The following is a 24,652-nucleotide window of genomic DNA, read 5'->3' on the forward strand; positions in this document are numbered from 1 at the left end:
CAGGGAAAAGGGCGGCATACAAATAAACAATTCAATTCAATTCAACTTTACAACCAAAATGTTCTGATTTTATTCATAATAGTTTTATATATAGCATGAAGATAATTTTGGTAAAGTTTTACATAACAGGCTCATCCGTAATGTCACCTCTACTGTCTTATAGGATTTGTAGTTTAAAGAGCTGTGTGGTGCAGGGGTTAGAATGAAGTATTTCTGGTTAATTCTACCAACTGCCAGCAGTTCGATTCTTACAGGCTCAAAGTTGACTCAGCCTTCCATCCTTCTGAGGTCAGTGGGCATGGCTTGGTCATGTGACTGAATGTGTGTGAGTGACATCAAGTTGGTCACGCCTACTCAGTCACATGCCCCCCACCTAGCCACGGCCACAGATCCGGCAATAAAATTTTTTGAAACCCACCCTTGGTTGGCACCAAAATATCTGCTGGAGGGGGCAGGGAGCTGAGGCTCTGAGTTTGTCTTTAGAAACACGTTTCTCCTTTAGAGAAAATATAATATTCTGCCTTTTTAATATTTTTTGAATATTTCATTTTCCTAGCAGAGGGATGGGTTCTAACTTCCTACAAGTGGCAGACCAACTTTGAAGCACCTCTAAAAATAGATGATTTGGATCCTTTCAGCAGGGGATCACACTATGGAGCAGAGACATTATTAATCACTGCAGGGTGAGCCCTGGATGAATTAACACATTCCCTACCCTTCCTTTTTTTTTTCTCTTATACCGTTGACCATGGCACTTTACTGGACTACCTATAGGGATTGGGCCTGAATCCACTGTTTTTCAATACTTCTGTTTTTCCTCCAGTTAGTTATTTCAATCAGTTGTGGTGAGAGATGAGAGGTAAGGAAGTGGATTCAGGGTTCCACCACAAAACCGCGGTAGACAAAAGCTCGCTCGACAAAAGCGCGTACGTGACGTCATCACAGCGTGATGAAAACATCGCGCTGTGAGCGGTAAATTTAAAATTAAAGCGAAAACCTTACCGTAACCCCCCCAAACCTAACCCTAAACCTAACCCTAAACCTAACGCTAAACCTAACGGTAACTCTTAACCTAAGGCTAAACCTAACCCTAACGCTTAACGTAACCCTAAACCTAACCCTAACCCTTAACCTAACCCTTACCTTTATGTGAATCGGCTTGCTTTAATTTAATTTTAATTTAATTTATTTTTTCCGTCGCGCTGCTGATGACGTCAGGTACGCGCTTTCGTCGAGCGCGGTTTTGTCGAGCGCGGTTTTGACGGGTCACGGCATTCAGACTTGCAAGATTTTGTTATTGTAGATTTACAATGAAGTAGTACGGAGTTGCTGTTTCTACAACTGCCTTCTGTGTCCAATGTCAGCATTGTTTATGGGTGGATAGACAGATAAGGAACAAGTATGGAATTTAGAAGTCTTTCCAGATTTTAGATGCGGACTGAAAAGAGCAGGGGGAGGCCATAGATAAGAGATGCCAAAACAAGGGTCATCTTTTCATATAAATTAGGCCTCTGTCAAGGCTCCGACTAAAGAACTCAAGCAAATCAAAACTCTTGAGACTTGCCTCCTCAAAGGTCTTTTTTGATGAGTACATCATATCAGCACAGCTTCAATGGAAAACCAAATCTAAATCTTTCCCTTGGTTTCAGTATAATTAAACTAGAAAATAACCCCATTCCCAAGTGTCAAAGGTTGGTCAAATTGGGTTAATTAGCAGGCTCTTCAGGCACTCCTTCCCCAACCTTATCTGTTGCCAATAGAGATGAGAAAGCTCTTTGTTGTGTCTAGTAATGCATTCCAACTTCCTTCCCTCCACCTTCAAAGTTGACAGCCTCTTTGTAATCTTGCATTTTCATAGATCAAGAACAACAACAAAGAGATTAAAGTAAAGCACCATTAAAAAAAAGAAAACCAAATTCGGTGCAGAGGAATGATTTTATCATTTTATTTTAGTGAATTTATATTTATTCAATAAATAATACTCATTAACCTCATGGGTGCCATACTTCTTTTTTTTTAACAATCATTTTATAAACTTATAAATATTTTTATAAGTGTTTTATATGACTTGAGATATCCTTTGCTGGCAAAGCCACTGAATGGACATTTTCAAGATCAATCAATCAGTCAGATTAGAGCTGGAAGGGACCTTGGAAGACCTTCTAGTCCAACCCTTGCTAAAGCGGGAGACCATATACCATTTCAAACAAGTGACTGTCCGATCTCTTCTTTAAAATCTCCAGTGATGAAGCACCTACAACTTCTGAAGGCCGGCTGTTCCCCAGGTAATTGTTCTCACTGTCAGGAAGTTTCTCCTTAATTCCAGGTTGCTTCTCTCCTTAATTAATTTCCATCCAGGCCCTCTGGTGCTTTGGTAAATAAGCTGACCCCCTTATTTTTGATGGTGATTTTTGACAAAGGTTTTTGACAGTGACTTCTCTGATCCAGCTAGAGCAGATTATTGTCTGTGCTTTCTGAAATCACTTGCTCCACTCTTTTTGAAGTTTCAGGATCCTGAGCACAAGGACTAGCCAGAATAGTATGAGCACTGTTGCAAGGAAGAGGGGACACAGTGTCATGGAAAGGCTCTGAAGATGTGCTGGTTGCATATGGGTTAGGCATAGCCAAGGGAATATTCATCGTGCTGAATATATTTCTCAGGCACTGAGACACCTTTAGGGAAATAAAACGCTTTTATTTAAATTCTTTAAAATAATATTGCTTTCTTAAACTTGTCAATAAATACAGCTGTATGCCATCTCTATATGAAAGGTTTCTCAACTTTGGCAACTTTAAGATAGGTGGACTTCAACTCCCAGAATTCCCAAGCCAGCATGGCTGGCTGGGGAATTCTGGGAGTTGAAGTCCACATATGGGTGGATGCTCCAACATTGGAGGTTTTTAAGAAGAGATTGGACAATCATTTCTCTGAAATGGTATAGGGTTTCTTGCTTGGGTAGGGGCTGTACTAGAAGACCTCCAAGGTCTCTTCCAATTCTGTTATTCAATTCAAGTTGCCAAGATTGGGAAACATTGCTAGATGACATCTAAGCTTTCTTGTCTGTTTTTTTTCCCCATGGAAGCCCATTGCATCTGGAACACCAAATTAATCAAATTATTTCATTATTTCCACATTTCCCTCATTCTAAAAATATCTCCGATTTCTCTAGAACTAGTTTGACACCTTTTATAAGAAATAAGAAGTGTTGCATTCTGTTATTTGTTCCCTGTATTCCCCTGGGCTGCATTTAATTATTCTTACTATAAGGATATGAATAGATAACAGTGAGAGGAAGGATGGATAAAGACAGGAGAAAGGAAACTGCTTAATAATTAAAATGAAATCAAAATACTATGTAAAAGCAAGATAGAGGACGCTGAGCCAAACTGCAAATTCAGGAGAAAGACTGTGCAGTTATTATTATTATTTAATGTACAGATGTTTACAGATTCATAATAAGCAAAATACTGAATATGGTAGGGGCTTTTCTCTATTTAGTGCCCCTTACTGAGCCTTTATCATAGTATCATGATTACCCTCTTTAATGTGTAGTAATAATGAAAGAAATGATTCTGTGCAATATTTAATACGTGGAATCCATGAAGTCAGCTAATAAAGAATAATATGGAAGAATTGTCCTTTGAGAATAGTGGTTGGAACGCTGCTGCTCTAATTGTTTGTCATCCCGGTTTCCTATCATTAAGAACTGTTTGTCATCCGGGTTTTCTATCATTAAGGCATGTTTGTGTCATATTGGCAGGATGCCATCACATATAGTAACTACTTTAACATGATAGCCTTCCTGTTGCTTGTGAATTTAACTCCAACACAAAGAAAATGCTACAGCAATTTACAGGCCTCGACTTACAACAATTTGTTTCGTGCTCATTCAAAGTTACCGCAACATTAAAAAAAAAATTATGGCCACTTTTTACACTTAACGACCATTGCAACAGCCCCATGGTCATGTGATCAAAATTTGGACGTTTGGCAACTGACTCATATTTATGACAGTTGTAGGGTCCTTGGGGTTGTGTGATCATCTTTTGTGACCTTCTGTCAAACAAATCCAGATTCACTTTACAACTGTGTTACTATCTGAACAACTACAATGATTCATTTAACAACTGTTAAACCACAATTACTTCCCCTTTCCATCAAAAAAATGTCCATTGCAGACCATGGGTTCACTTAATGACTGCCACCATCATTACATTCACTTGATGACTGCTGCAAAAAAGTTGTAAAATTGGGCTAGCCGAGCAATGACTCACTTAATGACCAACATGATTTTTTATTGTAATTCCAGGCTCAAAATTATGCTTTTAATCCGAGAACTACTTGTACCATATAACAAAAGCAAGATGAAGCTAGCTTTTAATAAAACCCACATAAAAAGTTAGTGGAAATTAAGATATATTTGAAAGTGCTATAGTTTTCGTTTGCTCAGAGTTTGGAATTTCAGAAGATCTACGGACTCTACCTGTGATTGAATCTTTAAAGCAGGCCCAAGTTTTAATCCCATCATGTCTAAAAGATGTTCTTCTGTAAGCAGCGGTAAGGTTTCTCCATCAATGACATGATCTTTAAATACCTTTAAAAACAATCAGACTTGGTTATTCCCACTTCCCTGGCATTTCATATAGGAACAGTCCTTTATTTTGAAAAATACTTTGTATTTGAAAACCATGTTTTGTTGTCTCTTGCTAGAACCCTGTCCTGTTGGTATTTTTCCATATGCTCTGTAAGCTTAAACCTTCCTGTCTCCATGGCCAGCTTTGAGTGGATATCATGTACACTGTACTTCATTTAAAAAAAAAAGAATAATAGGGTAAGAAGGGACCTTGGAGGTCTTCTTGTCCAGCGTCAGCAATCTGCGGCTCTGGAGCCGCATGTGGCTCTTTCATCCCTCTGCTGCAGCTCCCTGTCACCATTTAGCACCTCAATTTTGTGAGGAGTGTCCGGTTGGAGGGGGGGAAGTAGGTTTTCCGGTCAGCTCCACAATTGTTAGGGCTTTCAGTTACGATAGGTAGAGGAAAAAGGATACTGTGCTAGGAGGAGACTCTAAGGTGGGGAAACCTCCATCACAAAGTCTCAGTTGGCTCCAGAATTGAACGGGGGGCTTTCGGTTAGGACCCTTGTGGCTCTTTGAGTGTTTAAGGTTGCTGACCCCTGTTCTAGTCTCACCTCCCTCTACAAGCAGGATATCCTGACCTATACCATTCCAGACAAATGGCTTTTCGTCTGTTTTTGAATGCCTCCATTGATATCTTCATGCAATACTTAGTACAATATTAGACAGTATTAACTACAGCATGGCATTACATAATAATAATGATGTTGTAATATGATGTACTGGCCTATGAATAACTAAAAACAACAACATATCCAAAGCATGTGGAATAAATAATGGTAAAATGAAATTACAGTATTATTTAAATAGGTTAAACATAAGGAACTCTTTCCTGAGCATTTTGCAGCTGTTGAATATTTATGATTACCTGAGCATAGTCAGAGCATCCTGGGAGACTGTTGATAAAACTGTATACATCTTCAACAGTCCATTTGCGAATATCTTCAGCAGATGAAATTTCTTCCCCCTTTAAAATTAGTCTGGGAGGGGCTAGGAGAATAGGGGGAGAGAAATCAGTTTTTATTTTTAGTGACTAGCAAAGAATCCAGAGAAAATTCTGCATGTACGACAAAACATTGAATCGACATTACGTAGGGGAGGCCAAATTAGATACAGGTAGATCAAGGTTGGAAATGACTGTCACATGACTCTGGGATACGACAACTATTGTAAAATACTTGTTGGTTGCTAAGGACCCAAATTTTGATCCCAGGACCATGAGGATGTTGTGACAGTCATAAGTGCAACAGTCCGTCTTAAGTCATTTTTTAAAATACTGTTGCCACTTCAAATGGTTGCTATATGAATGGTTCCATGTGGAGAGTTAATTATAGTATACATCAACCGCCACAATGTCTTGGGTACCAGGAACCGGTTCCATGGAGAGAGATTTCTCCACGGACCTGAGGGAGCCTGTGTGCTACCTGCATACGGCGGATGGGGCTTTGCTTGTTTGCATGGACAGGTTTCTGGCATGCCACAAACTAGTGCCAGTCCATCAGAGGTGAAATGCAACCGGTTTGGGCCGGTTCGCCTGAACCGGTAGTAAAAAATGCTACTGGTTTGCAGAACTGGTAGTAAAAAATACTTTAAAAAGTTTTTAAAAAACTGTTCCGACAATTGCACGTTGCACAGCTGAGCTTCAGAACTTTTAAAAAAAAACTTTTAAAGCATTTTTTTTACTACAGGTTCTCCAGGAACATGCAGGGGTGGTGGTCCATTTTTGCTCTAGCTGGCTTCTCTGAGGCTTGCTAGGCCAAAAATGGGGGGGTGGTAGGTGCTGAGAAAGAAAGAGAGAGAGAGAGAGAAAGAGAGAGGGATGGAGGGAGAGAGAGAGAGAGAGAGAGAGAGAGAGAGAGAGAGAGAGAGAGAAAGGAGGGATAAAGGAAGAGAAAGAAAAAGAAAGGGAGGGAGGGAGGGAAACAGGAGAGGAAGGAAGGACTACAAACCTGGCACTAAAAGCACCAGGGCTGGAAGGGACCTGGAGGTCATCTAGTCCTACCCTGCTCCAGCCGGACATTGTGAGTTTCTGTCTTTTGATTCCCCAGTTACATGATTATATAGCCATGCCCACCCAATCATATGACCTCCACCAAGCCACGCCACACCAAGCCAAGCCCACAGAACGGGTAGTAAAAAAAAAAAAAAAGCACATGCAGTCCAAAGACCTGGGTTGGGCACCCCTTTTTATATAGTACTGAACCTGAGTCCTATAAAATCCTAATATTGCTTCCCTGCATGAAGCTGGATCGTGGTGAAAATTTGCGCTGGAAAAGGGTTTTAAACCTTGTCCTCTCCAATACTTTTTTCTCTGTGTTGCAGTCCTAAGGGTTCTTTGCAAGCAGAATGTGTTCATTTATGATCACCACACAAAGTTTCCATGCAATCTATAGCTTGGGTTTCCAAGTTTATATTGAAGACATGGAAAATCTGTGGCTCTCCAGGTGATGCTTTCAACACTTTCTAGCTTCCTTCCACCTGGGACTGTCTGGCTCATAGTCTAGCACAGGAGTATCAAAGGATTTCTTCGAGGGCCATATCAGCATTGTAGTTCTCCTCCGTGGGCTGGTTGGAGGGTAGGGGTCAGATGGGACAGACGCCTCCCGCAGCACCCTGCTGGCCAAAACGGGACACAGGGAGGCTTGCGAGCCCCCCCCCCATCCCATTTTTAGCCTGGACGGTCTCCTGCAGCAATTTGCCAGTCAAAACAGGATGAGGAGGGGCATGTATGTTGTCCCCCCTCCCCCGCAGTCCATTTTTACTGCTAGGGGCACCGCGGGCCAGTCCTTTCCTATTTCCAGGCTGGACCCGTGGGCCAGATTTAAGCACCCGGCGGACTGCCCGAGGCCTGCGGGCCTTGAGTTTGACACCCTTGGACTCTAGCAATATCTGGAAGGCCATGATAGCCTGAATGCACGTCTTATTACTTACCGAAAGATAATGGAGGTTGATTGAGCGTGGAGAAGCCGCTTGTCAGAGCAGAGAATGTGATTTTTGATGGCTCTGCATGCTTTTCATTAAAGACTAAGCAAGAAGTGTGAGGCTCTTTCTCGTTTCCATTGTGGCCGTCGGTTGCTTCACGGGGCATTTTGCGGTTACACAAGTTCTTTCTCAGGCCACCTTCACGTTCCTTCTCATTTTTGGTGACAGCCGCTGATGGCTCTTCCTGGACTTCGTGTTCTGCTTCTGCAGGCTTGCCTGGCATTTCCCCTTTGGTTTCTTTTTTGTCCTCGTTTTCTTCGCCGAGAGTCCCTGAAGCCAGATTCGCTTCCCCATCCTCCGTTGGGTTCTTTCCATGATCGAACTGGTAACGAGAAGCTTTGCGAATCCCAGCTCTTCTGCTTGGCCGACGGGCCCGTTCTCTTTGAAGCATGGCGAGAGGTGGATAGGAGCTTGTGCCCAGGAACATGGCATTCCTCTGAAGTTCATTGAGGGCAGTCTGATGGATATACAGGCCATTGGAGAGGTGGCCTTCAGGAATGTAGTGCTTTTCTTGAAAACCAGCAGAGCAAGGCGGGACATCAGGGTAAGGGGAAAAGCCCCTGGATTTTACAAGACTTTTCCGTTGAGCTTTTTCGAGTTCTTTTTGCTGAAACATGGCACTCACTTCCATCCTAAGTAAGATTCATAAGCATGACACCGTAACTGGAGATTCAATCTTTATCTACCAATAGGTTACAACTGTAGGAAATTAGCACCCACCCCTCTCCTAGAAGAGTGACATAGCCTAGGAAATATTGAAAAGGCAGAATATTATATTTCCCTGAATAAGAAATGGAGAAACATGTTTTTAGGCAGGAAACAGACTCACTCTTAATAGCCCACAACTTTTGTTAATGGGCCATTAAAGGCCCGAGCTATACTCTATAATAAAAGTAGGATTAGCCTTCTACAGAAACTCACCACATGGCATCTGGTATCTCAACCAAGTTTGGGACTCAAAAAGACACACAACCAGAAAGTTAGCTAAGACACCCCCCGAACCCCGCCCCTGGGAGTATGACAACCAATCAGAATACATTTCTTACACAGGAACAGGAAACAGAGAGGTGGGGTCGAACAGAGAGTATAAAAATCCAGGAACTCTCAGCAAGCCCCTTTTTTCTTTCCTTTCTTCTTCCCCCAACATCTGGAAGCAGGTGATCCCCCTTTTCTGTTCAGGACTTCAAGCCCTGTGATCCTGTCCACCATTAAACCATTTTTCCAAGCCAGCCTCCATGTTTCCAGTGTCTTTTTCCCCATTTAGAGCTGAACCCAGATGGACATTTCTTCCAACACAACATACAATGTTTGGAACATTAGGCATTGTAGAGCAGCACAAGGCTATGTGAATTAAAAAGCAAAATCCCATCTACCTACCCCCAATATTTCATGGCATCTTCTATTTTAAATTTTTAAAAACTCATTTGAGTCCTTGATGACCTAAAATTGGTGGAGATTAAGTGTTGAATCTTTTTCAATCAAAGGATTACATTACCCACTCATAACCTCAGAGGGTACTTAGTTAGTAGAAGTAGGCAAGGGCCAAGATCACCCACACTTCATCATTTATATACACATACACCGTGCACACACATGCTTGAATACAGCAAAATTCCTAATGACTATATGGATTCATCCATGAAGTTTTCCAGAAACAATATGGAAGCAGATTACAGAAAGATTTTTTAGACTTCCCTGTTTAGCCTCTAGTTCTAGAATCCGGGCTAGTTTATGAGTCCAGACAAAATGCTAGATGCTGGTGCATCCTGAGATCCTTGCCAGAATAATTATAACAACAAAATCTATGTAATGCTGCAAGAAATAGATTTATACTAGTAGCCAATGGGAAAAGATGAAAATATAGAAAGATTGCCTGTAATTTAAATACTAATACCATACATATAACCACAGTTTGAATGTCAGTAACTAATTGATCTATAAGCCATCTGACATTCTAACAATGATTTGTTTAATCAGGGTTAATTGAGTAAACTGCTGGTGCAAACATTCATATAAACCACAAACTAGGTGATAAACCATAAATTATAACTTAGCATGTAAATTCTAATAACTGTGATTTAGTTCATTTTACCTGGCAATAATTTGTTTCTGAATCAATTCTTGTCTTTTGGCTACTGCTTCCATTGATTCGGATTGAAGAAAACTATATCCTAGTAATTGAATGAATTAATGAATATAATTAAAGATTATTTTTAGCATCATTCATTCATTTAAAACTGGATCAATATTCATAAAGAAGCAGCCCACAGTGCAATCTTACAGATAATGACTCAAAGTTAAATCCAATTTAAATCCAGATTAATGTGTACAGGTAGTCTTTGATTTATGACCTGTTGCTTAGCAACTATTCAAAGGTATGATGGATTTCTCCTGGAGTACTTATGACCCATTTCCAAAGTTCTTATGCTTGTTCCTCTCTGCAGTCACATTACTGCAACTGACTGGTATTTATGATTCTTTGCCACATCCCATGGTCACATGACTGCTTTTTACAACTTCTTTGTTGAAAACTGACATTTACTTCCATTTTTTTTTTTTGGCAAAAATGAACAATTGGTTCGCTTAAGTGATTGCTGCAGAAAAGTTTGTAAAACTTGGTTTTCACATGGGTGACCCATTTTATGACCGTCATGACTTACAATCATAAAGGCAGGGGCTCCATTATGGTTATAAATTGAGTATCATCTGTATGGCTCCAAACTGAAGAAACAGGCTGGTTAAAAGGTAAAGGTTCCCCTCGCACATATGTGCGTCATTCCCAACTCTAGGGGGTGATGCTCATCTCTGTTTCAAAGCCGAAGAGCCAGCGCTGTCCGAAGACATCTCCATGGTCATGTGGCTGGTATGACTAAACGCTGAAGGCGCATGGAACACTGTTACCTTCCCACCAAAGGTGGTTCCTATTTTTCTACTTGCATTTTTACATGCTTTCAAACTGCTAGGTTGGCAGAAGCTGGGACAAGTAATGGGCGCTCACTCTGGTATGGCACTAGGGATTCGAACCGCTGAACTGCCGACCTTTCTGACTGACAAGCTCAGCCTCTTAGCCACTGAGCCACCGTGAGGCTGGTTAGTTCAACATAATTTTTAAATTCTTCCTTTCATTTCCTCTGATATTGGTTTTCATTATATTGATAGATTAGTGAGATTCTGTTAATATAATCTTACGACAGAGCAAAATTAGCTTCCCTGGTTGTGATTCTTATTTGATTTACTTGGTGAGGCTGGCAGCCACATACGAGACTATGAACACTTTGAAAATGATTCAGACGAAAAGCTTTGGCCCTTGTGAGAACCCAGGAATCCGCATTGTTCGTTAGAACTGATAGTCTTTTTCATGTTTCTTCATGAGCCTGAAAAAAATTACAGCTGCTTTAAGGAGTCAGGATTTTTTTTCACTCTGGTATTTCCTTTCTATATGTAGCTCTTGTAGAAACTTGCTAATAATTGTAGTTCAGCAACACTTGTTAGCACATAGGTTCCCTGTCTCTAACTACAGGTAGGTAGTCACAATTGAGACCAAAATTTATGTTGCTAAGTGAGACAGTTGTTAAGTGAGTTTGCCCCATTTTGCGACTTTTCTTGCCACAGTTGTTATGTACATCATTGCAGTTGTTAAGTTGGTAACACAATTGGTAAATGAATCTGGCTTCCCCAGTGACTTTGCTTATCAGACAGTTGCAAAAAAAAAAAAAGATCACATGATGTTTGGACACAGCAATGGTCATAAATATGAGTCTGAATTTTGATCACGTGACCATTGGGATGTTTTCAACGGTTATATGTCAATTTTTTCAGTGTCATTGAAACTTTGAACAGTGTTGTTAAGTCGATGACTATCTGTATATAGACTAAGAACCGAGGTGGTGCAGTGTTTAGAGTGCAGTACTGCAGCCACTTCAGCTGACTGTTAGCTGCAGTTCAGCGGTTCTAATCTCACCGGCTCAAGGTTGACTCAGTCTTCCATCCTTCCGAGGTGGGTAAAATGAGGACCCAGACTGTGGGGGCAATATGCTGACTCTGTAAACCGCTTAGAGAGGGCTGAAAGCCCTATGAAGCGGTATATACGTCTAACTGCTATTGCTATTGCTATATGAATGTAAGCTTTTGTACAACTTTAAATGTATAAACTACATTCGTTTAGTTTGGTTAGGCAAAAAAAAAAGGCACTATAGCAAATATTGGCTTCCATCCAAAGCTTCCATTCAAGAGTGATTTGATCTAGAAGCAAATTGCTTCTAATGGTATGTGGGAATGAACTTGTGAGACAAGAGAAATAGCCGCAATCTGGCAACCAGTGTGTAAAAGAAGGATGAAACGTGTGAGAAACATTTCAGAAGGGATTGTTCCAGAGGTGGGTTGCTCCCGGTTTGGCCCAGTTCCGCTGAACTGGTAGTGGAATTTAGGCCTGGGTCGCAGAACTGGCAGCGACCCAGGCTGGCTACGCCCCCGAACCGGTTTCCCGGTCACTGCTGCCGTTGCCGGCATGTGTTTTAGTCCCTTTTAAATGCTCTGTGCATGCACAGAACAATTTACAGGCAACTAGTGCACGAAACTGCCGCACAAAGTGAACTGGCAGTAACTTTGGCAGCAACCCACTCCTGGAATGTTCCTATTTTTATGGAGACTACAGGGGAAAGGAGGAGATAAATGCTTGCTTTTAGTCTCGCAAGATTCTGTTAACAAAACCTTACAACAAAGATGGGGCTAGTATTCCTGGATGTACTAGTAGTTCTTTCAAGGCTAACATTATCATCTGCACGACGGCATAGTGGTTAGGATGCAGTATTGCAGGTGTACTCACTGCTCACTGCCAAGAGTTCAAGCCTTGACTGGGTCAAGGTTGACTTAGTCCTTCATCCTTCTGAAGTTACTAAAAATGAGGACCCAGATTACTGGAAGCAAATGTCAGCCTCTGCTTTGCTGCTGCTTCGGCTGCCATTGAAACGGGGAGGGGGGGCATGGTATTTGGGAGGGGTTGACTAATTGTGCTGGAAGAAGATTCTGGAGTTCTGCTGCCTGTCGGACTGCGCATCCAGAGGAGGTTCCCGCCAAGGCCAACGGCACCGACATTCCATCTTGGTGATGCCTTTCGAAGTTATCTCACACCTGACACTTGGGAGAATTATGATTGGGCTGCAACTGGGATGCCAAGGGGTGGGGAATGGGTTATTTTATATATCACTCGCTTTCGCGCCTAAATAATCAGTCTTCGCTTTGCTACGCTTCTGATCATTTATAATTAGTAAAAGTACACTTGATTTCTATCAATGGAGTCTTGTGGTTTTCTTTCCTAATTACTCAATGAAGGAGTGCTGACAGCAATATTCCGACTCTACAGCTTGGAGAGGGCTGTAAAGCACTATGCAGCGGTATATAAGTCTATAAGTATAGCATTGCTACTGCTATCTATTTAATGCACAGAATCAAATCAGGGGCCTTTAATCAATTTAGAGACTTAATGCAAGTTTCCCCATGCACACCCCTACGGTTTAACACAATCAACCCAGCTCTTCAAAATGGTGATTCAGATCAAATCAGAAATGTGAATCAGGCCTTGGGGTGGTTTGACACCAATAGTTTTCCTATTGCGACTATCTATTTACGTACTCAGTTACTTATGATCTCGCTCTTTCTTACCTGGTCCTTGGGAAACACAACTAGATAGTAAGTTTGGGTAGTTGGCAAGTTGTGAGGCAGGAGGTCCAAGAGCAGAAGCCACATGAATCTGCCTGAGATCAGCTGGTGCCAAGATTTCAGATGCAGGTAACAAATGTCTAGGAGAGCAAGCAAGACATATAGTTAAAGTCTTATGGGCAAATGCTGAAATTCTGTGTAAGAAAAAGATTCAGGAAAGGAAACTTCCTATATATGAATCAGTAAAAGAGAGCAAGCAGTCTATAATGCACAGTACTCAGAATTCTGAAACAAAAAGTTGTAGATATATTTAAAAAAAAACACCTCACCATTTTCATGAAATATTCCTAATGAATTCTGACCCTTAATTTAAAAATTAGTAATATATTTGGATTTAATGTACCTGCTAAGGAATAAATGCCGATTAGTCATTTTAAAGCCTTAAGCAAAACATCTATATTAGTGGTTTAACATTAAAAAATAATAACAATGACAAGCAGCGAAATGGAGCAGAGGCGACTATAGGATCAGATGTTTGGATCAAAATATGAAAGCACCCCATATCAGTAGTAGGCTGCTAATTGGTTTACTACCGGTTCGCGCATGCGGGTGCAATGCTTCTGTGCATGCAGAGAAGCGTTTGGGTGGGTGGGCGGAGCTTCCCGCCTCTGCCACTACTGGTTCAGCTGAACTGGGCCGAGCCAGGAGCAACCCACCTCTGACCCATATGCTGTCAATTCTGCCTCTTTGGTATGAGTGAGCAACATCATTACTCATGGCCAAAGGGCATGGAGATTGTATTGTGCCCACTGTTTTGATTTGTCCTCTCTCTCTGATGAGGGACCATATTCCAAATTGTTCTGACAATTATGTATGGAGAAAGAAACACTTGTGGAGCCAATAGGTAATCTTTTCTGGAAGAAAAGAGTATCTATAACAGTATTTTTCAACCTTGGGAAGTTTAATACGTGTGAACGTCAAGTCTCAGAATTCCCCAGCCAGTATGTTGAGAAACACAGTCTGTAGTGGAAAAAGTGCTAGATCAGAACTTAGATTTACAAATAGTTCTCAACTCATGACCACAATTGGGATGGGAATTTCCATCACCAAACAATGTGGTCATTAAGTGAATCACAACCGATTTTACTACCTTTTCGCCATGGCTATTAAGCAAACCCAGCTTAGCTCATTGACTTTTGTTTGTCAGAAGGCCCCCTGCAAAGGTTGCCAATGTCTATCACATGACTCTGGGATCCTGTAAATACAGGCCAGTTGCCAAGTGCCAAAATTTGGAACATGTCATCATAGGGATGCTGCGACAATTATCAGTGCAAGACTGGTCGTAAGTCACTTTTTTCCCCACTGTTATAACTTCACAGAAGTTAAACAAATGGTCATAAATCAAGAACTACCTCTGTTGAACTCAGATATATTGAAGATGCTGGCTGGTAATTGTTGGCTGTATTGCTGCCCAATACATTTGAAGGACATAATTCAAGGAAAGCTCTCCTTGAAATTTTGTCTTAAAGCAAGGGTGTCAAACTCGATTTCACTGAGGGCCACATCAGGGTTATGTTTGACCTTGGGGTGGGGGCAGGGGGGCATGGTCAGCTCGACATCACTCATGTCAGGGGTGCCTGTGGTGGCCCGAGCACTCTGCCAGTGAAAACGGGCTCCTGAGCTAAATTTTTGGCTGCGATGGCCTCCTGCAACCCTATGCCAGTGAAAACGGAGCTTGTGGCCCTTCCAAAACTCCGTTTTTGCTGGCAGAGGCACTGGGGCTGGTTCTTCGCTGTTTCCAGAGCAGCCCCGCAGGCCAGATTTAAGCAGCTCATGGGCTGGATACGGCCCATGGGCCTTGAATTTGACACCCCTGCCTTAAAGCATAGGAGATTGTTCTATACCAGGAGTGGGGAAGTATGGCCTTGTGAACTTCAATTCCCAGAATTCCTGAGCCAGCATGAGCATGGGAATTGAAGTGCATAAGTCATAAAAGGGCCATAATTCTCCACCTCTGCCCTACATGCTTTATGCTGTACAGACAATATTTTTTTTCTTTCATCCGTTAGCTAGGAGTACCTTTCCACAAACCGAGAGTCCAACTGTGAAGGAATTGTCTGCATTCCATGCTGGCGCATTAGCGGTAGGTGTCCTGTCATGAAGTGGCTCCTCATTAGGGTCTCGTGTTGCTGCCTCAGATCTAAAATAAATCACACAATATCAATGTACTAACAATTGTGTGCATTTGGTACTGACAATGCAGAGTTGACCTTGGGCATAGGGAAGGGCAGAATGTGCCATTGAGGGGGCAGGTTTGCAGAAAAAGTACACAGCCTTGAGAAAAAGGAACGGGTGAGAAAGAAAGAAAAATCCCTCAAAATAACTCTGCCCTGGTTTTGTTTCCTATAAAATGGGAAAGAGAGAAACATTTTCAAGGTTGAGGTGACCATGGTCAGCAACGTGGTACACAGGTGACTTACTCTCTGGAGACAAATACTGTGGGGGTAAGACACCCCTAACACCCATCGGGGGGGTGTTCTGTTAAGATGCAGCCTGTTGTGCCTTTAAATGACTTCTACTGTACTGCCATAAAGTGGCTTCTATTGTACAGCGCAGTGGAGTTGCCATGGTAACGGCTTCACAGTACTCCATAAGGGTGTTCCCTCTGGTAAGGGGCGAAATCTGACATTAGAAATTACATTTGGTCCTGACATTTCCCCCCTATAAATAAATATCCGGGCAACAACGGATTATTGGCTAGTACATCAATAAAAACCAAGAAAAAAAGAAAAAAATTCTAACAAATAGGGTCAGTAAAACAAACCACAATCACTCATATAATAACATACATATTACATAACTTAAAAAGCAAAGTTTATTTATAATGAAAGGAATACAACTGTTAATCTGGAAAAACGTAGTGCCTGGGACTACATGGCAAAATGTAAATTTCTATCACAATGTAAGGTTCCGCCTTACCACCTGTTGGGATGCCACTTCCAATTTGGTAAAAGGCCCCATCTTCCACACTTCTCTGCTTCCCAAGGATTATTATTTTTCTCATGTGATCCTGTGGATTCATGCTGTTGAAGAATGATCATCACTGAGAATCAGTGAAATGAAAATGTGCTGAGGGAAAGCAATTACATGAATAACACAAACAGCAGAAAAATACAAATAATATAATACAGCTAATGTAAAAAGGCCCTACTATATTTCCTTCTTCCACAACTCTGCATTGATGGGAATTGTTAGATCTATCAAGAATGTCTAAAAAGACTAAGTTCCTTGTTTGTGCCTTACATGTGCAAACCCCTGGCATTTTAGTCTTCAGGTTGCCATAAAAATAGAGCTGTTTTCTACCTATCAAGCCATGTCATTTAATTTTGACTGCCCAGATCCTTTTCCAACCTTCAACCTTATTTCCAGTCCTTCAATAGAACTTCTACAGTTAAGTTGATAGATAACTGAAAAGAGTTCTTCAGGTTTTTGTTGTTTCTCTCTATGGATTAGGAAATCCATAAGAATGTGAAGTAAAGCAGTGTTTTCCAACGTCAATAATTTCGTGATGTGTGGCCTTCAACTCATAGAACCATGATGGTAAACCTATGGCACACGTGCCACAGGTGGCACATGGAGCCATATTTGCTGGCATGGGAGCTGTCAGCTCTGGCACGCATGCATGTCCTGGCCAGCTGATTTTCGGCCTTTTGGAGGGCCAGGGGCAGGGGTGGGTTCCTGCCAGTTCTAACCTCTTCTATAAAAGAGGCTCCACAAATCTACAGTGCCATTTAGAACCGGTTCCAGCTCCCTCCCCCGTGCCCGTCTGCACATCATCAAGATGAAGAGCGAATGGAGTAATTCTGGGAGTTGAAGTCCACAAGTCTTAAAGCTGTCAATATTGAACACCCCTGGGGGTTTTTTTCTAAAGGGTTAGGGGTGCAAAGGTCTTGTAACTTGACAGCTTTAAGACTTGTGTGCTTCAAATGCCAGAGTTTCTGAGCCAACATTTTGGTTGCTAAGCAAGAACATTGTTAAGTGAGTTTCACCACATTTTACGTTGGCCACGCCCACCCAGTCACATGGCCAGCACTCCCACAAAGCAGGCCACACTTACAGAAGAGGTTCTAAAAAATTTTGAAACCCACAACTGGCCAGGGGAGACAGTTTTTGCCCTCCCCGGGCTTCAGGAAAGCCTCTGGAACCAGGGGAGGCCGAAAAACAGGCCTAACAGGCCAACCAGAAGTTAGGAAATGATCCGTTTCCGGCTTCCTGAGGGGCTCCCGGGGACTGGGGTAGGCCATTTTTGCGCTTCAGGACAGCCTCTGGAGCCTGGGGAGAGCAAAAGCTCCCTCCCACGTGTGTGTGTGTGTGTGTGTGTGTGTGTGTTTTCTTTAATATTTATAGGCCGCCCTTTTCCCCGCGGGGACTCAGGGCGGCTTACATAAAATAGGGAGGGGGGTATAAACAATAAACATAAAACAATACATAAGAGTTAAAATAGTACTCAACATTCATTCTTCATTCGGTGTGTGTCATGAGTACATGCACGGGGCGGGGGTTGCGCGTGCATGCACAGGTGGGCAAGGCGCATTCAAATGGGGGTGTAGGTACGCACATGTGCGTGCACAGTTTTGACACAACTTTACAGTTTTGGTATGCCATCGCTGTCCTAGAATTCCCCAACTTCATGCTGGTTGGAGAATTCTGGGAGTTGAAGGCCACACATTTTAAAACATTAAACCACCAGGGGTGTCAAACTGGCGGCCCGTGGACCAGGTGTGTCATGCGCAGACCATGCCCACCCCAGCTCCGCAAATGGAAAAAACGCTGCAATACATCCCATGACGGCAACATGATGCCGCGAATTTGACACCTGTGCATTGGACTATGAAAAAACATAGATACCAGCTGTCACGGCCTGGCTTCATATAGGAGTTGTTACTAATCCTATTCTGTAAATCCTAGCAGTGCAGCACATTATAGGGATGAAATCAAGTTAATCACTCCTTTAGAGTTTTACCCTGAACAAACCCTTCTTGGCAGCAGGCAAAACCATTCATCCACTGGTAATTCTGTCACAGTTGGTTAAGTAAAGAATGGAAGTATGACATCTTTGCAGACTAAAGCTATTTGCGCACACTTAATCATGCTTTACAAACCCAAGGGAGAATAAAAGATAGGCTGTTGCAAGTACAATTATGTGTTGTGTAGTGTGCAAGTAAAGGTCAGAAGTAAACGTTTACATTTTTGAAAAGCTTGTCCTTCAATATAATAACAATGTCATTCAGTTCATATCTAATTTTATTGTGATGAACTGAATAGAGAATAATAGAGTTGGAAGGGACCTTGGAGGTCTTGTAATCCAACTTCCTGCTTCCTTTTCCTGACAAATCGCTGTCCAATATCTTCTTAAAAACCTCCAGAGATGGAGCATCCACAACTTCTGGAGGCAGACTGTTCCACTGGTTAATTGTTCTCACTGAACTATTGTTGGGAACTAGGAATCTATAGTACGCATATTCCCAACCTGGCAGTTTCCTTGTGTGGTGAACCTCAACTACCTAATCTTTAGCCAACAGCACACTGGGCCAGGAGAGCTTACTTAGATGACTAAATATCCATTTATGAAGTTAGAATATGGGGCAATCCTTGTTAGTCTACTGGTTTAATTATCTTGATCTACTGATATTAAAAAAAAACAAGCAAGCAAACTGGGCATCTTTATCTTCTGCCTCTTTGGATAGAGAGCACTAAGCAAAGAGCGAGATGCTTTGGGGTTGACAATGCAGTATTTAAGTCAAGTAAAATTTTAAAATAAACTTAGAACATACTGAACAGACAAAGTAGCTAGCTACCTTTCAACCTAGTGTGTTCTGTAAACTCATGAAAATTATTTATATTTCAGTATGTTGTTTGAACCTAAAAAAGTACGTAGATTAAATTAGATGGATTCAGAATTCATTTCAGCAACAACCCATCACATGCACATCCCCACGTAAGGCTTATTTAAAAGAGTTTAGTTTTTGGTTTTCCTTAGATGCATCACAACAAGGTGTATAATGGGAATTGTACAATTTAGAGAGTGTGGCAGGAAAAGGATCTAGAGGTAAGATCCTGCTGGGAACCTTTCCAGGTCTCTAGACTAGCCAAAAATGGACTGCCAAATCATACCTGTAAGACTTTTCTAACAAAACAAAATGGGAAAACAAGATGGGAATCATATTGCAAGGCTTCAGTGATGTTGCCATTCCTTCGTTAAACTACTCCCAACCTCCACATCCATCAAAAACGATCCAAACATTTTTAGACTAGCCACCTGGATTTGTTTGTCCCTCTAAATTCTAGAATTAATGTGTTTAAACCATCAGAGCTAGAACAAAACCCAGAGAAATTAGATACATTCAAACTTAATGCCTGGTGAAAAATGGTCCTCTACTACAATCAACAAGTCACGTACAGACATGTATTTAATTTATATCCTATTTTGCCATTAGCATTAGTACTCAAATTAGTTTGAAATAAAATAAAATAATAAAATTACATTTTTAATTATTAAAATTTCCCCTAGTAGCAAGGTGACTTCAACACTAAAATATGAATAAAATACATATTTTCAAATCAGCAAAAAACAAGAGCAGTGCAACAAATTTTTCCTTCTTTGCAGGGAATTCAAAAGCTTTCTAAAAAGGACGGAGGTTTAGAAGAAATTAATTTGTACAGAACAGACAACGGCGTCTGATATATTTTACTTTCAGTTCTAAAAAAGCTTGTTTCCAAAAATGCTGTATAAACTTTAAAGATTAAATGATTAGGATAGCAAAAAGCAAGTAGAAATATGACATTTACATTTGCTTGTGTTAAATCACATTCCCATCACATTTCATCAAGCTGGTTTACATCATGAAAAATAACACATATAATTAAAATGAGCGCTACAGATATTCCTAGAGTCATTCTGTTGGTCATCTGGTGGTAGATGCAAAGCTGTATCAATTTGTTTAATAAACAGAGACATTGTAAATAATCAAACAAAGATTCATGTGATTGAAATGCCTTTCTGTTATAAAGTCCCTGGTGTGAAATAGACACTTTCCGGAAACTACGTTAAAATTACTGACGTTGTTATTACCTGGCTGTCTCACAAGTAAGTTATGGGTGATTGCATGTACTTACAGCAGTTGTCAGTGCCTTCGTTTTGAAACAAGAGAAGTGTATATAGATAGGAAAATGCTGGATCTGTGCATTCAACTCTGGTTGGCAGCAGGATTGAAAAGGCGTTGCAAAGTCAAAACATTCTGAACAGTGACTTTGATATAAACCCAAACTCAGCTTATTTGGATTACTCTCTATCCTTATCTTTAAGCCCTCCTGATTATGACATCAGAAGGTCTTTTCTCACATCATCTCCTCAGCCAGCAGAAACAAAACAATGTAATTATAAGTCAAACATCCCACTGATCTGATAAACCTATTTTGATATTTAACCTGTTAAGCGGTTAACAGCGATCAAAGCCCTTAAGGCAGGAGTGTTCAAACTTGGGAACTTGAAGACTTGTGAATTTTGGAAGTTGAAATCCACAAGTCTTAAAGTTCCCAAGTTTGGACACCCCTGCCTTAAGGCATTCATGGAAAATATTAATTATTGCAGAAAGTCTGCAGTCGGCTGTGGAAGAATGATCACAGTGGCTCAGACTATAATTGGTCTTGCATAAATTTCCCCCTTTAAAAAGGAAAAAAAAGGGGATTTGCCAAAGGACAAGTCTGATGCCCTAGTTTGCTTATCCTGTTGATTAGGAAAGATTAAAATCTCATCAAGTACACTGAAAAACAAACAGAAACTGAAAGGTTACAGCTGTTTGCTCTTTAAGTCTTATTGCCTGTTGGTTACCAGCTCTCTAAAGCATTTGGGGGAATCTCTTCAAGAGAAAAAAAAATACATAAAAAGATTCCTCAGAATGTCAAAATCTAAGATTAGTCAGGAATTTTGAGAATCCGTGAATGATGCAGGCACTCAAAAACTGGCTATTATGCGGAGCTTTCTTATTCAAGAAAAGACCCCTCAGTCATGGGTATTGATACCATCCTTGTATACGACCACAATGGAGCCCAAAATTTATGTTGTTAAGTGAGACAGCTGTTAAGTGAGTTTTGCTTCATTTTATGACCTTTCTAGTCACCGTTGTGAAGTTGTTCAGTTAGTAACATGGTTGTTAAGTGAATCTGGCTTCACCCGTTGACTTGGCTTGTCAGAAGGTCACAAAAGGGGAATCACATGACCCCAGGGCACTGCAACCAGTATAAATACATGCCAGTTGCTAAGCATCCAAATTTTGATCACGTGACCATGGGGATGTTGCAATGGTCGTAAGTATGAAAAATCTGCCCATTTTCCACAAAAACGGGGGTGTTTTTGCCTTCCCCCAGCCCTGCTGAAGCTTTTGTCCTCCCTGGGGGCCAGGGAGGACAAAACCTTTTTTTCTTACTAGGTAGTTTGCAGACGCTCCCTTAGCTCTAGCAAGCCTGGAGGAACACCACCCCCCCCTCGGGTCAAAACCTTTCGCCACCGTTTCGGTGGGCATGGCTTGGTGAGGAGGTCATGTGACTGAGTCTGCGTGAGTGATGTCAAGTTGGCCACTCCCACTCAGTCACATGCCCACCCCATCTAGCCACGCCCACTGAGCTGGTTGTAAAAAAAAATTGAAACCCACCCCTGCACTAAATGAACCTTTATGTAGGATCTCTGGGGATTTGAAGTAGAAGGCCATGCCATTTTATTTCTTTTTGTTATGATTAAAAAGATATTTCAACTATATCTGTGATGAAGCACACGTGGGGTACCAAGAGGAATATTTGCAATAGAGTGAATTTCTACCCATGGACGTAGTCTAGTTCATGAAGTTCTGGTTGCAATAGGATAAAATCAACAGGGTGGAACAATCATGCTTTGCCGGGCATAGGTGCCCTAATGCCTTAGGATTAAATACCCACCTTTACATGAATACAGAATATAGATGGCATTGGTGGATTCTTCTAGAAGAGCAATGGGCATCAATCACCCTTGGTAGATTGCATAGCAGTTCTAAACATATTCACAACGTGGTCGTCCAACTTTTTGGCTTGCCTGTGCACAATGAGTGGGGGAACTGTCTTGGGCTGCATATAAAATATATAATATAGTAATGGATACAAATAACAAACTTCCTTTATTTTTTAATATCTTGTGCAGGCCACATTACTAGCTTTCCAGAGCTGCATGTGGACCTCAAGCAATGGGTGGACACACCTGCTTTACGCTATCTGGTCCTGTACCCCAGCATGCTTTGCTTTCTCTTTCCTGCTTCCTAGAATGCTAATTCTTTACCTCTCGGCTTCCTCCTCTTTCTGAGGAACAGTAGAAACAATTTTAAAAAATTGAACACAATGGTCCTTGACTTACAACCATTCTTTTAATGACTGTACAAAGTTACAAATGTATTGAAAAAAATGTAGAGGAATTGGATTAGGTTATTTTTACCTGAATTTAATTAAACCATTGAATGATTATCATCCCTTCTAAATCCGTTGATTTCTAAAGCCTGACTTAGAATGATTCTATCTGACCAAAGTGTTTTGCTTTGAAGAAAAGACCTTTCTCAATATAGTCAACTGCCTGAACCAGATTTGGCTTTGTTCAACATGATCTCAGTTGGCTAATTGGCTTGTTTATGCATAACTCTGATTCATAAGCAAACAACTTGATGAGGAAGTGATGTGTATGAATCAAGTCTACATCCTTGATGCATACATATCAAATAATACACCCATTTATTCGGTTTTCAGTTGCAATGTACGGCAGTGAAGAATTCAGACAAAGGGAATAAGCATAAAACTGATACGAAACTGAATCATTATGTACCACTTAGGATGAACCGGAATATTAATAAATGGAAAATAAAAATCCTCAGAATATTTTTTTGGGTGATTAAATGCACGCAATATAGGATTTCGGTGTTTGCAAATCCTTTTTGTCAAATCAACTTGTGGCATTAATCCTCTAATGGTTTTATTCCCTTAGAATATTTTCCTTTAGGATTATAGAGTCATGATGAGGCAAAGTACAAAAATCCACTTTGATCGTTGAATTGTAGATGTGTGGGAAGGAGCTAAAGAGATTGTCCTCAAAAGGTTGGTCTCTCTTCTATTACCTTAATCTCTTTCCGACAGAGACTAAGAATATATTTAGTACGGCTGGTGGGGTGCACACAATTGCGCTGTTTTCTGGATCAGCAAGTTCTTCTCTTAGTCACAGGCATTTTAATCACCTTCTGTTTGAATTTTTGCAATTTATTGAAAATGGGACTTGCCCTTGCAGACTAATCAGAAACTATAGCCGGTCCAGAATATAGAGACATAAGTTGTTACTCTTATGTGACCTCTATACTACATGACCCAAAAGTCTTTTTCCCCAAGACAACTGAACTTTCTCTGGTTTTTTTCCTTGAAAATGTTTTGCTTGTCGTTCAGGAAGCTTCTTCAATTCTGAACTTCCAAACTAAAGATGTTTCTTGGATGAGAAGGGAAACATTTTCAAGAAAAAGAACCCCAAGAAAGTCCAGTTGCCTTTTGGAGAAACACCTTTGGGACCACCATTTATTTATTTTATTTATTTAGTTTGTCACTCATGTACAAGATAATAGGAAAGAATAAACATGAATAAGAACACAAATAAATGGGGACAGTAGGACAGAGATGTTAGGCATGCTGGTGTGCTTTTGCAAGCCCCCTTACAGATCTCTTAGGAATGGGATCAGGTCAGGTAGTGCATTCCAGGCATTGACCACTCTGTTGCTGAAGTCGTATTTTCTGCAATCGAGTTTGGAGTCTTTTACCTTGAGTTTGCATCTATTGTGTGCTCATGTATTATTGTGGTTGAAGCTGAAGTAGTCATTGACAGGTAGGACATTGTAGCAGATAATTTTTGTACTACGCTTACTAGGCGGTGTAGTTCTAGGTTGTCCAAGTCCCAAAATTTCAAGCCTAATGGAATAAAGTATTCTGTTGCAAACAGTGAAATACGTCTGGAGTCGCTCAATTGTGTTAATGTCCGATATACAATGTGGATTCCAGACAGATGACCTGTATTCGAGAATTGGTCTAGCAAAGGTTTTGTATGCCCTAGTTTGCAGTATAATATTACTGGAGATTACCATGACCTGGATGATTGAGAATCTTCATAGATTTTACTTTATGAGCTGCGCTGGATATCAGTTGATTTCTGGGTGCAGTTAAAGAAAGATTCATGGCTTAGGGCTTGCAATTTATGGGATCATCCATCCCAGTTGTCTTTGCCTGTCGTATAAAATCAGGCAGGGTCGTTGTGCTCCAAGTCTCTTCAG

The 24,652-nt window shown here is 41.0% G+C and overlaps 1 protein-coding gene across 3 annotated transcripts; it reads right to left on the reverse strand.

Annotated features, from left to right (window-relative positions):
* Positions 1-1,994: 1,994 nt before the first annotated feature.
* SAMD7 (sterile alpha motif domain containing 7) lies at positions 1,995-20,700 on the reverse strand. Of its 3 annotated transcripts, none has more exons than XM_087725275.1 (9): positions 20,451-20,700; positions 16,257-16,357; positions 15,354-15,474; positions 13,278-13,414; positions 9,709-9,787; positions 7,566-8,248; positions 5,503-5,624; positions 4,485-4,595; positions 1,995-2,673 (listed from the first exon to the last, which is right to left on the reverse strand). In XM_087725275.1, exons 2-9 carry the CDS (start codon positions 16,354-16,356, stop codon positions 2,449-2,451), a joined length of 1,578 nt encoding a protein of 525 aa, XP_087581401.1. In that variant the 5' UTR covers position 16,357; positions 20,451-20,700; the 3' UTR covers positions 1,995-2,448. The 3 variants fall into 3 exon arrangements, with proteins under 3 accessions (XP_087581401.1, XP_087581400.1, XP_087581402.1); XM_087725274.1 differs by having other exon boundaries at positions 16,254-16,357; XM_087725276.1 differs by lacking the exon at positions 16,257-16,357 and having other exon boundaries at positions 20,451-20,699.
* Positions 20,701-24,652: the final 3,952 nt, after the last annotated feature.

The sequence above is a fragment of the Thamnophis sirtalis genome, unplaced genomic scaffold (genome assembly GCF_051295495.1).
Source record: "Thamnophis sirtalis isolate CommonGarterSnake01/CBP01778 unplaced genomic scaffold, rThaSir2_p1.2 scaffold_11, whole genome shotgun sequence".
In the NCBI taxonomy this organism is placed as follows: Eukaryota; Metazoa; Chordata; class Lepidosauria; order Squamata; family Natricidae; genus Thamnophis; species Thamnophis sirtalis.

Coding starts and splice junctions, on each gene's coding strand:
- SAMD7 (XM_087725274.1), bottom strand. CDS start 16,356: ATGAATCCACAGGATCACATGAGAAAAATAATAATCCTTGGGAAGCAG. Junction 15,475..16,253: donor AAGTGGCATCCCAACAGGTG/GTAAGGCGGAAC, acceptor GATTTATTTTAG/ATCTGAGGCAGCAACACGAG. Junction 2,674..4,484: donor CTTTAAAGATTCAATCACAG/GTAGAGTCCGTA, acceptor ATTTCCCTAAAG/GTGTCTCAGTGCCTGAGAAA.